The following is a 12612-nucleotide window of genomic DNA, read 5'->3' on the forward strand; positions in this document are numbered from 1 at the left end:
GCTCCCCCGGGCGCCCGGATTTGGATCTGCCCGGCGGTCCAGGCCCCTGCAGCCCGTGCCGGGACCAGGTGGGAGCCGGGGGCAACTGAGGGGGAAAACATCTGTATGGGGGAAAACATCTGTACGGAGGAAAACATCTGCGCGGGGGATAACATCTGTACGGGGGATAGCATCTGTACGGGGGATAACATCTGTGTGGGGGAATAACATCTGTGTGGGGGAATAACATCTGTATGGGGGGCACGGCTTTATGGGGGAAAACCCCGGTATGGGGGAAACTCATCTGTTTGGGGGCACCGCTGTGTGCGGGAAAACGTCAGTATGGGGACACGGGTTTATGGGGGGCACGGCTGTACAGAGGGGTGCGGGACTGTACGGGACAATGCGTGCATGGCGGGGGTGGTGGCCAGTGCTGAGCTCACCCCTCGCCTTTTCTCCGCCCGCAGCTCCAGCTGCCCGTGCCGGGGCACGTCCCGGAGCAGGGGTGGCGATGAGCCGCGTGTCCTGGGTGCGCTCGCTGAGGGGCTGCAGCCCCCAGCCCCGGCGATGCCACTCCAGCTCCTCGGCCAGCAGCCCGCTGCCGCAGGAGCCGAGCCAGGAGCCGGCCGCGGGCCAGCGGCGCATGAACCCCCTCAACATCCAGATGCTGTCCAGGACCCTCCACGAGCAGATCTTCCGGGGCGCCCGGGTGCGCTACTCGGCGGAGGAGGTCCGGCGGAGCGTGGAGCACCTGCAGCGCCACGAGCTGTGGGGCAAGGAGACCTCCACGCTGCCCGACGTGGACCTGCGGCTGCCCCGCATGTACGGGGACAACATCGACGAGCACTTTCGCCTCCTGGCGCAGAAGCAGAGCTTGCCCTACCTGGAGGCGGCCAACGAGCTGCTGCGCTGCGAGCTGCCCCCGCTGCCCGAGCAGTGGGCGTGGAAGCTGGGCTGGACCCGCTACGGCCCCGATGGGCGAGCAGAGGCTGTCGACTTCCCCGAAGAGCGGGCGCTGGTGTTGGATGTGGAGGTGTGCGTGGCTGATGGCCAGTGCCCGACGCTGGCCGTGGCGGTCTCGCCGCACGCCTGGTGAGATGCCGTGCCAGCAGCGACGCTGGGGTCACGGCAGGGGTGGGGAGGAGGAGTTTTGAGAAGGATGGGGATGCTCCTGAGCGGAGCCTCTTCCTGCAATCCACTGCTGGCTTGCAGGAAAGACACAACGAAGCCCCAAAGCGTGGCTCTGGAATGTGTGTACTGCTTGGCAAGTGCAGCGCTCCCCAGGGTGGGTCAGCTCCCTCCCACAGGTGGGGTCCTGCTCAGCGGCCCATGGCACTGCAGGTGATTTGTTTGTGACAGCTGCCGGTGCCACGTGTCCCCCGCAGGTACTCGTGGTGCAGCAGGCGACTGCTGGAGCAGCGTTACTCCTGGTCCAGCCACCTCACCCTGGCTGACCTCATTCCCCTGGAGAGCCCAGCAGGTGCCAGCTGTGCCAGCAAACAGGACTGGATGGAGAGAGTGGTGGTGGGACACAATGTGGCCTTCGACCGGGCGTTCATCAAGGAGCAGTACTTTATCCAGGTAATCCGTTGAGCCTTTGCTTTGTACTGGCAGCTGCAACTCCTTACCCAGATAATCATTTGCATTGGCTCTTGAGGGTTATTTTGATAGATGCTGTTCTGCACAGGTACCCCAGGTTTGTGTTCACCTTGTCCTGCAGAGCAGGCTGAGGTTGGATCCCTTTAGAGGAAAAGGTTCTTGCATCCTCTAAGGCTGCTGGAGGCTGCAGGGTGACAGCCGGGTAGGTGGCAGGAGCCTTTGAGCAGCTGACAGCCTGCACTGGGCATGCTTTTGGCTCTCAAAAGGGGAGTGTGGGAGGCAAAGTTTCCCTTAGCAAAAGCAGCTTGAGCAGAGGAATTGCAGCTCCTCCAGCATATCCCAAACCCTCACTTTTCTCCCACTGTGTTGTGTCCCAGGGCTCCAAGATGCGTTTCCTGGACACCATGAGCATGCACATGGCCATCTCGGGGCTGACGGGCTTCCAGCGCAGCCTCTGGATGGCTGCCAAGCACGGCAAGAGGAAGGGGCTGCAGCAGGTCAAGGAGCACATGAAGAAAACACGCAGCAAGACAGAGGGGCCAGCGGTGAGTGAGGGAGCTGAGCTGCTGGCAGCAGTGTGGGCGGCAGGGGACCGTGTGCTCCTGTGATGGGGCTGTTTGCTCCTGTACTGGCAGAGTGGGAGCTGTTGGAGCAGCTCTGCTGAGTGAAGCTCTCGCAGCACATTTCAGATAAGGTGGCCTTGGTTTAAACTGGAGCAGCAGCATCCTCTACTCCTCCTGATCTTGGCTGCAGCTGGTCCTCCTCCCACACTGCCTGACCCCCCTGTTGTCCACAGATCACCTCGTGGGACTGGGTGCACGTCAGCAGCATCAACAACCTGGCCGATGTGCACGCACTCTACGTCGGGGGGGAGCCGCTGGAGAAGGAGGCACGGGAGACCTTTGTGAAGGGCACCATGGCTGATGTCAGGAGTCATTTCCAGGTGCCATTCCACCATCCTGACAGGCAGCAGGAGCTGGAGAGGGGAGCAGGGTGGTAGTAGTTGCTGGGGTAGTTTCTATTTTGCTGCCCTCTCTTGCAGCTTTGTGTGTGCATGGGGCTGTGACCTGCTCTGGGTTCCTGCAGCCCCGATGCCTTGCCCTGTGCTGGCAGAGGGGTGGCTGCTTTTCCTGCTCTCACCTGCTGCTGTCCTCAGGACCTGATGTCATACTGTGCCCGTGATGTCCAGGCTACCCATGAGGTGTTTCAAGAGCAGCTGCCACTGTTCATGGAGAGGTGAGAGCTGCCAAGTTCTGGCTGGCATTGGCCAGGGGGCTGTGGGCTTGGTGGGCAGTGGGGAGGGTCACAGTCCCTCTGGGCATGAGATGTGGCTCCTCATGTCCTTAGGGTGTCCTGAACCTCTTTTCAGGAGGGACTTCAGACCCCTGCTGTGTAGGTGAGCAGGAATAGACAGCAGCACAGTGGCTGGGGAAGGTGAGCAGGTTTCCTGAGGCAGCCTGGAGCTATACAGTTTTAGGGTTGTTGCACAGGGCAGGCAGAAGATACAGAGATCATTACAGTTTAGAGGAAGAGCATCGAGGATTGTGTGAGGCTGGGAAACTCTAGATGAAGACACATTTGTATCTATTGTAGTCTGGTGCTTCCAGGGCAAATCCTCTCTGGCAGATACCTAATTCCTTGCTGCTTTGGGGCCCAGGTGCCCCCACCCTGTGACATTTGCAGGGATGCTGGAGATGGGAGTGTCGTACCTGCCGGTCAATGGGAATTGGAAGAGGTACCTGAATGACGCTCAGGGTATTTACGAGGATCTGCAGAAGGAGATGAAGAAGTCCCTGATGAACCTGGCCAATGATGCCTGCCAGCTGCTGCACGAGCACAGGTACCGTGGGCTGGGGCTGCAGGTCCTGCTGGAAGGAGCTCAGGCACCAGGTGGTCCATGGGGGGCTGTGGGTGGGTGTGAGGGACAGAAGCAAAGCTGTGGTGTGACAACAATGTATCATCAGGTACAAGGATGACCCTTGGCTGTGGGATCTTGAGTGGGACACACAGGAGTTTAAGCAAAAGAAGAATACAGGGAAGAAGAAGAAGAAAGGCCAGGATGGGAACAGCCAGGTCTCCCTGGCAGCAATGGATGCAGAAGAGTCAGCGCAGGAGTGGCAGGAGGGTGAGCACAGGTGATCCCTGGGGAGGAGGGATGCTCCAGGGCTGCCTCCCCAGGAGTGCCCAGACAAAGGGACAAGGTTTGTTGGTGCTGCAGGGTAAATCATTGCTGGCCTGTGTCCCATGCAGCTGCATGTGGTGGGGGACTGGTTTGATGTCCCTGTCCCCAGAAGGGTGGCACAGAGGACCCTTTGCCAGACAGTTCTTCTTGCCCCACCAGACCCTGGTCCCCCCAGTGAGGATGAGGAGCTGAAAGTCCCTGCAAGCCAGCTCTGTCTGGAGCGCCTGAAGGAGACAGTTGCACTGCAACCCAAGAGACTCCAGCACCTGCCAGGCCACCCAGGGTGAGTTGGGGACCCTGGGTGTCCCCAGGGCTTGCCCTGCGCTCTCTGACCCATCCCTGCTGCTCCCCAGCTGGTACCGCAAGCTGTGCCCACGCCTGGAGGAGGAGGGGTGGGTGCCTGGCCCCAGCCTCATCAGCCTGCAGATGAGAGTGACCCCGAAGCTGATGCGCCTGGCCTGGGATGGCTTCCCCCTCCATTACTCGGAAAAACACGGCTGGGGATACCTGGTGCCAGGACGGCAGGACAATTTGCCAGCAGCCCCTCTAGAGACCGATGGCCCCTCCTGCCCACACAGGTGAGGGGATGTAATGGGGTGCTGGGCTGGGAGCTGCTCCATGGGGATATCTGTGGGAGCTCCCCAGAGCCCTGGCACTGTGCCCAGGAGCTGCCCCAGAGCCTTGGGCCCCGTTGTGGGTGCATCAGCCCTCCCCTCTCCTCTGCCAGGGTGATCGAGAACCTGTACAGGCAGCACTGCCTGGAGAAGGGCAAGGAGCAGCCCCCAGGGCTGGAGTCTGCTGTAGAGGACGAGCTGGTGATGGATAGCAGCACAATGTGGCAGAAGGTGAAGGAAGGGATGGAGGGTTCCCTGGTGGGAGGGAGGGGTGGGGCTGTGCTTCTTCCTGAGTGCATGCAGTAACCAGCCCTGTGTGCAGCTCCAAGTAAGAAATTCCCTTTAATAAGGGAGGATTGGTGTTTGATCTGGTTTCCCCCACGGTCCCTCTCTGCTGCAGATGGAAGAGCTGAGCCAGATTGAGGTGGATCCAGAGGAGAAAATGAGCAAAGCAGGCCAGAGCCTGGTGCTGGTAAGGAGGGGTTTCCTGTGGAATGGGGTGGTGAATTGGTCTCTCTTTACTTGATTTCCCCCTCCTGCCATGCCTGAAAATGTTCCTGGCATTGTCTCACTTTGCTGGTCGCAGGAGGAGATGGAAGAGCTGAGCAAGCAGGCAGAGATGAAGAGCCAGCCCTCATTCCACCATGGCAATGGTCCCTACAACGATGTCAACATCCCTGGGTGCTGGTTCTTCAAGCTGCCTCACAAGGCAAGCTGGGGCTCCTGGGGCTCTTCCTGTCCCCACAGTGCTGCTGGGACCCACGTGATCTCATCCCGTGGGGTTGGGTGGGGGAAGTCCATCCCTGTAGCTGGGACAGAAGAATGCACAGAGCTTTGCTGATGTGGTGTGGTGGCTTGCTGAGCCCTGACACCTCTTTTGCCGCTAAAGGATGGGAACGATAACAACGTGGGAAGCCCTTTTGCCAAGGATTTCCTGCCCCAGATGGAGGACGGCACCCTGCGGGCTGCTGTGGGCCGCACCCATGGGACAAGAGCCCTTGAGATTAACAAAATGATCTCGTTTTGGAGGAACGCTCACAAGCGGATCAGGTGAGCAGCTGCTTTCATGGTGACACCCCTGCAGGTGGAGGCTGTGTTGAGACAGGGGAGTTTGTGTGGATGCACAGGGGAGCTCAGCATCTCACCTGCCTTGTGTCCTCCCAGTTCCCAGATGGTGGTGTGGCTGAAGAAGGGGGAGCTGCCTCGTGTGGTGACCAGGTACGGGGCAGAATGATCCAAATCTGGGCTGTTGCTCCCTTTACCCCGCGCCAGGAGGGCTCTTGCAGGATGATGCTCATCCTCGCCTCTGTCCCAGGCATCCTGACTATAGCGAGGAGGACAGTTACGGAGCCATCCTGCCGCAGGTGGTGACCGCAGGCACTGTCACCCGCCGAGCAGTGGAGCCCACCTGGCTGACGGCCAGCAACGCCCGGGTATGGCCACGCTTGGATCCTTGCCAGGGGTGTTTTGGGGCTCCCTCTGTGTTTTGGACTGATGGGAGCTGCTTGGGTTGGAATAGGAGTTGGATATGGATGCTGGGATTTGTGGTGGCAGGGCCAGTGCTGGGGTGGTCTTGTTGATGTGCTTTGCTGTGGGAGAGGGGAAGGAGTTGGCAGAAGCTCTGGAGCTTCAGGATGTGGTGAAAGGGAAAGAAAGTACCAGTTTCTGTCCTTTCTCAAGCTCCCCTTCTTCTGTGCTGGAGTAACCAAGTGGGTGATGCTCCACCATGGGTTAAACCCGGTTTTGACATTGAGAACAAAACTTAGGAGCACGGGGGGTGCTGTGCCAGCACACTGTGGCTGTGGGAGGAAGGCTGCTCCTGTGCCATGGAGGAGGAGAGGGATGTGCTGAGCTTGGCATCGTGTCCTGCAGGCCGACCGGGTGGGCAGTGAGCTGAAAGCCATGGTCCAGGTGCCACCCGGCTACTCCCTGGTGGGAGCAGACGTGGATTCCCAGGAGCTCTGGATCGCCGCCGTGCTCGGCGAGGCGCAGTTCGCTGGCATGCACGGTGAGCCGGGGCTGCGCCGCGGGGGAGCGGCTTTACTGGCCAGGGCGGTGATCTCCCCGATCCCAATCCTGATCCCGCCTGGTGCCCACCCTCTGCTCCGCTCCCGCAGGCTGCACGGCCTTCGGCTGGATGACTCTGCAGGGCAAGAAGAGCAACGCCACGGACCTGCACAGCAAGACGGCCGCCACCGTGGGCATCAGCCGGGAGCACGCCAAGGTCTTCAACTACGGGCGCATCTACGGGGCGGGGCAGCCCTTTGCCGAGCGGCTGCTGATGCAGTTCAACCACCGGCTCACGCAGCAGCAGGCGCGCGAGAAGGCGCAGCAGATGTACGCCGTCACCAAGGGCATCCGCAGGTGGGTGCTGCCCGGGGACAGCGGGGACCCGGCTGCTGGCAGTGTCCCACTGGAGATGGGTTACTCGCTCTCTCCTCCAGGTTTCATCTCTCCGAGGAGGGGGAGTGGCTGGTGGCAAAGCTGGACCTGGCTGTGGACAGGGCGGAGGATGGATCAGTGTCGGCCCAGGATGTCCAGCGGCTCCAGAGAGAAGCCGTGAAGAGGTGAGATTGGCTGACCCTGCACAGCTTTGTGGCGTTGGGATGTGGAGAGGGCTGCAGCCCGATGGGCAGTGGGCAGAGAAGGCAGATGGGGCTGGAGTCTTGGTCCACCCTTCCTGCTGGGCCAGGGAGGTTTGATCTGGGGGCTCTCAGCCTCACCCACTCTCCCAGTGAACAATTAGCAGGGTCTCATCCTGCTGCCCCAAACCAGGAGGGTGTTTGAGGATCTCAAATGGGGACCTGCAGCCCACTCCCACACTTCAGCAAACCTCCCCTCTGCCCCACAGGTCCCGGAAGGGGAAGTGGAATGTGGTGGAGCAACGAGTGTGGGTTGGAGGCACCGAGTCTGAGATGTTCAACAAGCTGGAAAGCATTGCCTTATCCCCCTCCCCACAGACCCCAGTGCTGGGCTGTCACATCAGCAGGGCCCTGGAGCCTGCCATGGTCAAGGGGGAGGTAAGGATGTAGCTCTGGGCTGCTGAGATTTTGGCTTTGCTCCTCTTCTCCAAAATGGGTACCTGATGTTCAGCCCCTCTTAGATTGCTGGAGACCCACTAGGCTCTTGCAGCCATTCAGGAAACCCACTGTGCCTTTATCTCCATGCCATCAAGAAAACTCAAGCACCCTGAGTTGAAGAGATTTCTCCCAGGAGCTGTCCTGTAAGGGTACCGTGCCCTTGACTGCAGCGCTCTCTTACTGTCCATCTGTGTCTCCTTTCACCAGTTTGTGACCAGCAGAGTGAACTGGGTGGTGCAGAGCTCAGCTGTTGACTACCTGCACCTCATGCTCGTTGCCATGAAGTGGCTCTTTGAGGAGTTTGACATCAACGGGCGCTTCTGCATCAGCATCCACGACGAGGTGCGGTACCTGGTGCAGCACCAGGATCGCTACCGGGCAGCCCTGGCCCTGCAGATCACCAACCTCCTCACAAGGTGAGATGTGATGGCTCTGGTGTCTCCTGGGGAGGGGCAGCAGTGACTCTGGAGAGGGACAGGCAAGCCCCAGGGGCTGGAGTTGGCTTTGCCTACAGCAAGCTGGTACAGAGCAGTTTTCTTCTGCTCAGGGCAAGTTAGCAGCACTGGAGGCTGCAGTTCCTTCATGTGTGACTCAGGTGGCTATAAATGGACCTCGGCTTTGATTTCCAGGGATAATATACTGGCAAGAGGGGGATATCATCAGTTTCTGGCTCCTGCAGTGATGGGGCCATTCATTGGCTCTGCTGGAATGAAAGTGAATTGCCTCCTGCTCCTTTCAGGTCTGCAGCTGTCACATGGCAGCAGCCTTTGGGCTTGGTTGAGGAGCTGGGAGCCTGAACCTGTCCCATCCCTAGTCCCCTGCTGCCTTCAGGGGACAGCAAGGGGCACGGCTCATCTGTTGTGAGCACCAGCACTGTCGCCCCTCCCACAGTGTGCTTGGGGTGCTCCTGCTGCTTCCCTGCCCCATGCAAAACTAAGCTCAGCCTAGAAAGCTCCTGACCTCAAAGGGCTCCTGTTGATCCAGCTGTGGCACAGGCAGCTTTGCCAAATCCCCCTCCCAGCACCGTGGGGTATTTGGTTACACGGGAGCTGGCCAAGGTGAGCTGTTTCTCCCGTGGGGAGGCAGGGATGCTGCAAACAGCCTTTCTGCAGCCGCAGCGGGGACAGGCACCCTGACGTTCCTGCCTTTGTGCCGGCTCCTGCGAGCACAGGGCTTCCTGCTGGGAAAATCCCGCATCTGCTCTGCCTGCCAGAGAGGATTAGCCAGCAGTGAGGGGCTGGATTCTTCCCTTCTCCCCAGGAGGCTCCATTACTTCCAAGGAGGCACCGTTACTGTTCCTCCCATGCCCACTTTAGCAATACTTGACTCTCTTGCTACCCAGGACTTAGAAAACATCTTGTCCCCCACCTGCTGAGTGATGTGGGTGCAGAGTACCTTGTGAGGGGTGGCTGGCCAGTGTTTGGTGAAAGTGCCTGGTCAGAACTGAGTGTGACCAGGCCAAGGGTGATTGTCCAGCACCGTCCCACCTGCTTTCTCGTTCTCCAGGTGCATGTTTGCCTACAAACTGGGCCTGCAGGATCTGCCACAGTCAGTGGCTTTCTTCAGTGCGGTGGACATTGACCAGTGCTTAAGGAAAGAGGTGACCATGAACTGTGTGACACCATCAAATCCCACGGGGATGGAGAAGTACGGCATCCCTCAAGGTGAGCGGTGTCTGTGCAAGCTGCCCCCTGTAATCATCTCTGCACGAGCCTTCCCAGCTTAAGCAGAGCACTTGGCCTAAGTAGTCATTCCCTCAGGGCTCCTCTGTTCAGCTGAGGCACCTCATAAGCCCCTTGGTTCCTGACCTCTCACCTGACCTGCGGGGCAACCACCGTGCTGGAGCCTGCCCCTCTTTCCTCAGGCCTCGTGCAGTTTGTGCTGCTGCTTCCAAATATTTGTGACAGTGATGAGCCAGGCCTGGCTCTGTTCTCCCATGCTATGTTTGCTTTGTGCTCCTCAGAGGAGCCCTCCTGTGCACTTTTAACACAACCCAAATTTAACTTCTCCTTCTCTGAAAGGAGGCACCTCAACAACCTTGGCTATTTTGCCCTGCAGACCCAAATATTTCCATCCTTCATTCCTTTCCCTCCTTCCCCACTCTCCCTTAGCCCAGCACAGCTCTTTTCAGAGAACTGCAGTGGTGTTGCTGGGTGCTTTCTCAGCAGTCCCAGGGCCTCAAGTCATCCCTGTCTGCACTCAATGTAACCCTCTAATTGTTGCAAGCAAACATTTAACTCGTGGCTGGGAAAGCAGCTCCTCCTCACTGTGCAGCAGCTCTTTCCCAGATAAGGGAAGAACCTGCCCTCAGATTTGTTCTCTCAGTCACTGCACACACCAGATGCTCCGCCCTTAAGTACCCCTTATTAAGAGTCTTACAGGCAAAGGGTGCTTTCAGAAACAGGATTTGTGCTCTGTAGGCAAAAAGGGCACTTTTCACCAAGAACAAGGCAAATTAAACAAGTGCATCGCAGTCAGGATCAGCAAAAACGTAACAGCAAAAACGTGTCAAACCACCCTGGGCAGAGGAAGCTGTGGCCTCTCGCTGCTCAGGAGCTGCACACAGCAGCTTCAGCTCCAAGGCAGAACAGCACACGTCCCCAGCTTCCTACTGGTGCTGGCCCCTTCATTGTCACCACCACCCAAAACAGAAGTTTGAATAAATTTAGGGCTTTCTGTGCTACATGCTCTGAACTAAAGCAAATCCGAAGCATCGCTCTCTTACGTTTCACAGTCTGAGTGTCCTGCAGGGAACTGACTGTCCCCTTGTCTTCCAGGGGAAGCACTGGATATATATCAGATAATTGAAATAACCAAAGGTTCGCTGGAGAAGCAGTGACGACACCAGAGTGCCAGGACAATTGTCCAGACGGCGTGCCAAAGCCTCATTGTCCTTTCAGAAGCAGATCTTTTGGCAGGGACTGATCCCAGTCACTCCCTTCCCTTTTTGCTGTAAGGAGGGATGTTCCTGGGGAAGATCTTGTAGCAGCACCTTTGAATAGCAGAGGCACTTCTGATGGCAGCAGCCAGCTGTGAAACCTGACACAGGGGCCAGAGTCAGTCCCGTGGACTCAAGGGAAGAAGTCATAAGTATTTGGCAAGAGAAGCAATAAACCATCATCTCTGGATCTGCAGCCTGCGACCAAGACGAGTCCACCATGGAACAGGCACTGTGAGAGGAGGCAGCAGCAGCAGGCCCCGTTTATTTTTTTCTCTGTCTCTTCTTTTTGGGTTCCTGGTTCTCATCTGTCTGCTCCGCTGTGCTGCTCTGGAGAGGGGAGGGAGAGAGCAGCATCAGAGTGTGATTGTTTTTGTGTGAGTAGTCTAAGGAGTGTTTACCTAGAGCAAGAAGCCAGGTGTACAGAACAGGATTTAGCTTTTTTTTCCTCCCCAACATAAGGACCTGAAATGGAACTCCTGTCAGCCACTGAGACTTTCCCTATGGACCACCCACCTTCCCAATTCATGCTTAGACCACAGGCTACCAGTGGCACAGAACAGGGACTCTGTCCTGGGTTTTGGCTTGTTGAAACACTCAGGAAAATATGGACAGAAGCACCAATAAAAACCTGGACAATCAGCAGAGTAAACTGTTTATTTTTTTTAGCCAGCACAGGCGGCACTGCTGTCACCAGCACTCCCTAGTAGAGATGGCTCTGAGAATGATGCCTTGCAGAATTTGCCCTGCCAGGTCTTTATCTACAAAAACCTGCATACAAAACCACTTTGCATCATTCTGCAAAGGTCTGATCCTGGCCAGGCAGTAGATCCTCATGTGTAATGCTGATAGACCTCTCTGCTTTCTGAGGCAAAGAACAAGGCCTAAGAACAGCTTCACTTCCCCAAGACTAGGGACACAGAGCTGGTACATGAAAATAAAAGGCCACTCAAGGCAGAGGGTGGGGTGTAGGGGGTGTTCTGAGAGAAACTGTTCACTCCTTCCTATCAGCTTAGTATTAAAGTGAGAGCTAACCCAGGGAAAAAACAAGCTGTCCTAACTTCACACATTCCTGCACAACTCACAGATACAGCTGGCTTCTAAAGAGGAGGATACCTCCAGTAAAAGCAGCTAAATGAGTTCTGACCTGGTCATTGTGTGGCTCGTTCTCAGCATCCTCCGAGTTGCGCTCCTGCAGGGCACTGTCCAGCACGGACGCGTTGATGCGGAAATCCCGGGAGGTGCTTAACTTCATGTACTGCATCAGGTTCACCTGCAGCAACCAAGGGGGAAACAGGCAGGGGAAACATGAAGCCATGAGCATCTTAGCTTAGTGTTCTACCCTGTCTAGTCCTTTGCACAGCACTGGGACAGAGTCCCTCACAGTAATAACGCAGGATTGAAGCATGAAGTGGGTGAAAAAGCACCTGCCCCCATGCAGTGCAGGGGCCCATTTACATCTTCCTAAAAGCCAAATGATTGCCAGTTACTCTCACTTTCATGTAGGATCTTGTTGTGGTACATTTCACGACACAGACTGGGAGAGAGTGAGGAAAGGTGGCACAAGGTGTGCATGTTCCTGCTCCACCAGAAGCCACAGGTCACAGGCAGGACTGATGTGGACATGGGCTGGCATCAGTGTGGCAACAATTCAGCAGTGTTGGGCCAGGAGCATGGGCAAGGGCTGAAAGGTCCTTACACCTTCCTAATTACATAAGATCTCTGCAATACATTACCTTTGACTTCTTGGAGAGGTGGATAAGGAACTTCTCATACTGCTCAATTGCAAAAATCAGGTTTGGGATTGGCTTGGTCTCCCGAAGCACCTTGGCCTGAAATGCAGAGAGGAGTGAGATGGGTCAGATTTGGGAGGGAACAATGGCACTGTAGCCTGACATGAAGACCATAACATTCCCAGTTTAGTGAAGAGTCTTCAGCAGCTTTGCTCTGTACCAGTGCTGCCCCAGCAAGCCTTGCCAGCTTTGTCACTAGTTTTAAACTGACTCCCAGGATGGTTCTGCAGTGAGGCTCTGCTGTGCATTGTTTTGTGCTCTGCCCGCAGCCCACAGCCCTGATATCCCTGTCAGCAGCTCCTCTGCTCCAACTCTCCCAAGGCATCACAAGCACAGGCCATCCAGGCAAGGAGCACCCTGACATTTCACCACATTGTTGTCCTGCTTATTCACCACCACTGGTGCTCGTTCCCCATGGTGACAGAGG

General features: G+C 57.1%; 2 protein-coding genes across 2 annotated transcripts in view; one reads left to right on the forward strand and one right to left on the reverse strand.

Moving 5' to 3' along the window:
• POLG (DNA polymerase gamma, catalytic subunit) lies at window positions 1-11034 on the forward strand. Its single transcript, XM_082290576.1, has 23 exons — window positions 1-68; window positions 447-1071; window positions 1365-1560; window positions 1956-2123; window positions 2375-2521; window positions 2735-2814; window positions 3236-3418; window positions 3543-3703; window positions 3920-4043; window positions 4114-4338; window positions 4488-4605; window positions 4775-4846; window positions 4961-5083; window positions 5264-5424; window positions 5539-5592; window positions 5690-5807; window positions 6247-6382; window positions 6492-6738; window positions 6819-6941; window positions 7226-7394; window positions 7662-7870; window positions 8961-9118; window positions 10232-11034. Exons 2-23 carry the CDS (start codon window positions 491-493, stop codon window positions 10291-10293), a joined length of 3615 nt encoding a protein of 1204 aa, XP_082146702.1. The 5' UTR covers window positions 1-68; window positions 447-490; the 3' UTR covers window positions 10294-11034.
• FANCI (FA complementation group I) overlaps window positions 10597-12612 on the reverse strand; it is a 23556-nt gene continuing 21540 nt past the window's right edge. The window contains exons 35-37 of the mRNA XM_082290575.1: window positions 12129-12224; window positions 11540-11665; window positions 10597-10722 (exon numbers count right to left, since the gene is read on the reverse strand). Coding sequence (XP_082146701.1) covers window positions 10657-10722; window positions 11540-11665; window positions 12129-12224 — 288 coding nt within the window. The 3' untranslated portion in view covers window positions 10597-10656. The remainder of the gene's footprint in view (window positions 10723-11539; window positions 11666-12128; window positions 12225-12612) is intronic.

Source organism: Coloeus monedula (genome assembly GCF_965178545.1).
Source record: "Coloeus monedula genome assembly, chromosome: 14".
NCBI classification, from domain to species: Eukaryota; Metazoa; Chordata; class Aves; order Passeriformes; family Corvidae; genus Coloeus; species Coloeus monedula.

Coding starts and splice junctions, on each gene's coding strand:
- POLG (XM_082290576.1), top strand. CDS start 491: ATGAGCCGCGTGTCCTGGGTGCGCTCGCTGAGGGGCTGCAGCCCCCAG. Junction 3,419..3,542: donor CAGCTGCTGCACGAGCACAG/GTACCGTGGGCT, acceptor ATGTATCATCAG/GTACAAGGATGACCCTTGGC. Junction 6,383..6,491: donor GCAGTTCGCTGGCATGCACG/GTGAGCCGGGGC, acceptor CCGCTCCCGCAG/GCTGCACGGCCTTCGGCTGG.